This window comes from Nematolebias whitei, chromosome 6 (genome assembly GCF_014905685.2).
Source record: "Nematolebias whitei isolate Nwh7 chromosome 6, NemWhi1, whole genome shotgun sequence".
Classification (NCBI taxonomy): domain Eukaryota; kingdom Metazoa; phylum Chordata; class Actinopteri; order Cyprinodontiformes; family Rivulidae; genus Nematolebias; species Nematolebias whitei.
In genome coordinates, this window is record NC_056503.1 from 34,591,096 (window position 1) to 34,596,078 (window position 4,983).

The 4,983-nt window shown below is 44.6% G+C and overlaps 1 protein-coding gene across 1 annotated transcript in view; it reads left to right on the forward strand.

Annotated features, from left to right (window-relative positions):
- Positions 1-4,983, forward strand: part of LOC119410917 (extracellular calcium-sensing receptor-like) — a 27,417-nt gene that overhangs the window by 11,095 nt on the left and 11,339 nt on the right. The window contains 2 exon segments of the mRNA XM_037677839.1: positions 382-434; positions 4,399-4,516. Of these exon segments, the coding sequence (XP_037533767.1) occupies positions 382-434; positions 4,399-4,516 (171 nt within the window).

Below are 4,983 nucleotides of genomic sequence, written 5' to 3' on the forward strand. Positions count from 1 at the left end.
GAAGACCACCATTGAAATAATTCTTACTCAAGAAGACACCAACCAGTCTCATTTACATGAGCTAGGAAGCATGATGTTTGCCACTAACCAAAAACTCTCTTTACTAGTTCCAGTACTCCTGTTCCTTCTCCAGAGTCTACCACTCCAAGCCCTGCAGTCCTTCCTGCCCCCACCATCCCTGATGGTGTTTGATTAGAGCCTAAAGCCTTCGGAGCTGTTCTGTGGTAATCCTGATCTTTGTGGAGGGTTTTTACTTCAGTGCAAACTTGCTTTCAAGAGGGCTCCTAACTTCTACTCAAACCGGATGGGACAAAGCTAAACTTCAAGATAATTTCTTACACTCCCTTTCTGAACACATTTAAAAGATAATTTGGCCACCAGGGATGAGCCTCAGAGTCTATATGACCTCATTAACCTGGCTACATGCATAGACAATCGCTTCCATGAGAGGAGGAGGGAAGTGGAGTACAAATCCCAGCGTCCTGACGATTCCAGATTTCGTCCAATGTCAAACTGTCACACTGCCACTCCTCATGCCAAGAATCAGAGCCATAAATCATGTAGGTTGGTCGGACTCGTCACACCTTTGAAGAGAGGGAGAGGAGAATTGTGAGTAGAGATTGCATCTATTGTGGGAAGAAGGGACATTTTATCGCTTGTTGCCTACTTATTGGAAACAAATCAATTCACAAGTAAAACAAGAGATACTGGTGAGGAGGTCTGCAATTTCTCCTGCTTCCCGATTGTTATTGCCCACTATCATTACCAGTAATCATGAAAGACTGCATGTTTCTGCTCTCGTTGACTCCGGCTCAGAACAAAACTTAATCAGAAGAGACCTGGTGGAGAGGTTAGCCATCCCACCTCAGACACTCCAGCATCCTCTAACTGTGACAGGTCTCGCCAAAGAAAGTTTTGCCTGAATACAATTTAGGACTCAGAAGAGCATTGGTGTGATCCAAAGGCAATACCAACTATTAAAAATGGCTGAGTGGTATTCTAAAAGCTGTTTTCCACTCATCCCCCTCCCTAATCCTCACCAAATCATATGTATTACAGAGGTTCAGTTTATAAAGATAATTGCAGAATGAAGTTGTTTGTAGATAGAATCAATTAAGGGTAGAGGATATTTATTCTTGACAGAAATCTGATTCAGTCCTCTATTGCCAATACTGGGTTGAAGATATATACAGCTAATACAGCTACATCGCTTCCTAAGCTTTGCAAACTTTTACTGGAGGTTAATATCGGATTACTCCTGTTAGCATCCCCAATAGTTGGACATTGTTTGCAGGTGCACCAAGCTCTGCAGCACGCTTGTAAATCCAGTTCTACTGCTGGGGGACTTCAACGCTCACGTGGGCAATGGCAGTGAGACCTGGAGGGGTGTGGTTGGGAGGAACGCCCCACCTGATCTGAACCCAAGTGGTGTTCTGTTATTGGATTTCTGTGCTTGTCCTGGATTATCCATAAAGAACACCATGTTCAGGCATAAGGGTGTCCATATGTGCTCTTGGCACCAGGACACTCTAGGCTGCAGTTCAATGATTGACATTGTTGTCATCTCATCTGATCTGCAGCCACATGTCTTGGACAGTCGGGTGAAGAGAGGGGCAGAGCTGTTCACTGACAACTACCTGATGGTGAGTTGGCTCTGATGGTGGAGGAGGATGACGGTCAGACCTGGCAGATCCAAGTGTATTGTGAGGGTCTGCTGGGAACATCTGGCAGAGTTTCCTGTGAGATGGAGCTTTAACTCCCACCTCAGGGAGAGCTATGAACACATTCCAGGGGAGGCGGGGGACATCGAGACCGAGTGGACTATGTTCCGCACCTCTATTGCTGAGGTGGCTTATCAGAGCTGTGGCCGCAAGGTTGTCATTGCCTGTCATGGCAGTAACCCTCGAACCCGGTGGTGGACACCGGCAGGGAGGGATGCTGTCAGGGTGAAGAAGGAGTCCTTTCAGGCCTTTTTGCTTTGTGGGACCCTGGAAGCAGCTGATGGGTACCGGTAGTCTAAGCGGCATGCGGCTCGGGTGGTCAATGAGGCGAAAACTCGGGCGTGGGAGGAGTTCGGAGAGGCCATGGAGAATGACTTCTGTACTGCTTTGAGGCGATTCTGATCCACCATCGGACGTCTCAGGGGCTGGAAAAAGCGGTACGCAACCAATACTATTTACAGTGGATGTGGTGTGCTGCTGACCTCAACTTGGGATGTCATGGGTCGGTGGGCAGAATACTTTGAAGACCTCCTCAATCCCACTGGCACGTCTTTCACTGAGGAAGCACTGCCTGGGGACTTTGGGTCGGGTTCTCCAATCTCTGGTGCTGAGGTAACCAAGGTCATTAAAAAGTTCCTTGGTAGCAGGGCCCGGGGGGGATGAGATTCACCCGAAGTTCCTTGAGGCTCTGGATGTTGTGGGGTTTTGTTGGCTTACACGACTCTGCAATATTGCGTGGACATCAGGGGAAGTTCCCCTGGATTGACGGACTGGGGTGGTGGTCCCCCTATTCAAAAAGGGGGACAGTAGAGTGTGTTCCAATTACAGGGGGATCACGCTCTTAAGCCTCCCTGGTAAGATCTATACAAAGGTTCTGGAGAGGAGGGTCCGTCGGATAGTCGAACCTCGGATTCAGGAGGAGCAGTGCGGTTTTCGTCCTGGTCGTGGAACACTGGACCAGCTCTACACTCTCAACAGGGTCCTGGAGGGTGCGTGGGAGTTTGCCCAACCAGTCTACATGTGCTTTGTGGACTTGGAGAAGGCATTCGACCGCATCCCCCGGGGAACTCTGTGGGGGGTACTCTGGGAATATGGAGTACCGGGCCCTTTGATACGAGCTGTTAGGTCCCTGTACGACCAGTGTCAAAGCTTAGTCCGCATTGCCAGCAGTAAGTCCAGCTCATTCCCAGTGAGAATTGGACTCCACCAAGGTTTTCCTTTGTCACAGATTATGTTGATAAATTTATGGATACAATTTCTAGACACAGCCAAGGTGTTGAGGGGATCCATTTTGGTGGCCTTAGGATCACTTCTCTGTTTTTGTTTTGCAGATGATGTGGTGCTATTGGCTTCATCAGGTCGTGATCTACAGCTTTCACTGGAGCGGTTTGCAGCCAAGTGTGACTCATCCGGGATGAGGATCAGTTCCTCCAAATCCAAGGCCATGGTCTTGAGCCGGAAAAGGGTAGAGTACCCTCTCCGGGTCGGGGAGGAGATCCTGCCCTAATGGGAGGAGTTTAAGTATCTTGGGATCTTGTTCACGAATGAGGGAAAAATTAAACGTGAGATTGTTAGGCGGATAGATGCAGCATCAGCAGTGAAGTGGGCGCTGTACTGGTCTGTTGTGGTGAAGAGAAAGCTGAGTCAAAAGGTGAAGTTCTCAATTTACCGGTCGATCTACGTTTCTACCCTAATCTATGGTCATGAGCTTTTGGTTGTGGCCAAAAGAACGAGATCACGGATACAGGCAGCTGAAATGTGTTCTCTGCAGGGTGTCTGGACTCTCCCTTAGAGAAAGGGTGAGAAGCTTGATCATCCAGTAAGGACTCAGAATACAGCCGCTGCTTCTCCACATCGAGAGGAGCCAGTTGAGGTGGCTCGGGCATCTGTTTAGGATGCCTCCTGGACACCTCCAAGGTGAGGTGTTACGGGCACATCCCACTGGGAGGAGACCCAGAGGAAGACCCAGGACATGGTGGAGGGACTATCTTTCTCGAATGGCATGGGAATGCCTTGGGATTCCCCCGGAGGAGATGGCCCAAGTGGCTGGGGAGAGGGAAGTCTGGGCCTCCCCACTTAGGCTGCTACCCCCGCGATCCGACCCCGGATAAGCGGAAGAAAATGGATGGATAATTTTGTCAAAATTTGCCACAAGATTAATATTTTTAACAACAAAAAACACAACTTTTTTTTTTTACCAAAAACACTTCATTTTAAAAGAGTCGTTTTGAATTTAATATTAATTTCATGTTGAGAGAGCTTGTAAAGATTAGTTAATGATTAGTTTTTTAGTGAGGAAAATATTTCAAAAACTCAAAGTAACACTAATTGTCATAAAGTTAAAGGGACTTCCAAGGGTTACGAAACATAAGCAAATGTTACTGCCTGAGGGTGTTATTTTTGAAAACCTAATCCCTAGTGTGTACTAGAGGAGGTTCATAAATTAGTAAAATACACTCAGACACAAATACAGTCAGCTGAGGAATGGACATCAAATCTATCTTCACAGGTCTGAGATTAACTTTTAAATTATTAAAGCTGATGATAATTGTATTTGTGGTTGTTTCTCTGGATGGTTTAAAAGAAAAAAACGAGTCTACAGAGGTTCTAACTACTGCTAGTCTCAGAACCGAGGCGTTACTGGTGAAATGTACCCTGCAGAGTACTCCTCGTTTACCTGCATTTTCAATGGATGGGGATTTTATAATCGGAGGAGTTTTTTCCATTCACTACAAACTGCAGATAGTGATTTATAACTATACCACCAAGCCTGGACCATCAAAATGTGGAGGAAGGTTAGTAAGAGAAATAAGTGAAGGAAAAAGATGTGGGATTGTACACGTGGAATTTCTGTTTTTCTTAACAGTTTTCAGGCATGTTAAAAAAAAATATGTATTAAAAAAATATATATATATATATATGTATATATATATATATATATATATATATATATATATATATAATCAAATAGAAAAATGCTCTGAAATACAATTATGTTTGGTTTATCATCTAAAATAAACATGAAGTTAACTGAAGATTTCTGAATAGTAATACTTTAGATTTAGATAAGCAGATTTCATAAATGATGTCTGTATGCAAAGTACTAAAAATATACTTGTTTTACATTAGTGACCATTTAAATATATGCATTTTATTTTATTATCCAAACTAATGATTTTCTTATTTTCTTTTGCTTACTTGGTCAAACTTCTGTATTTTTTATGTTTTATATAAAAATGTCAGCATTAACCTTTATGATTTG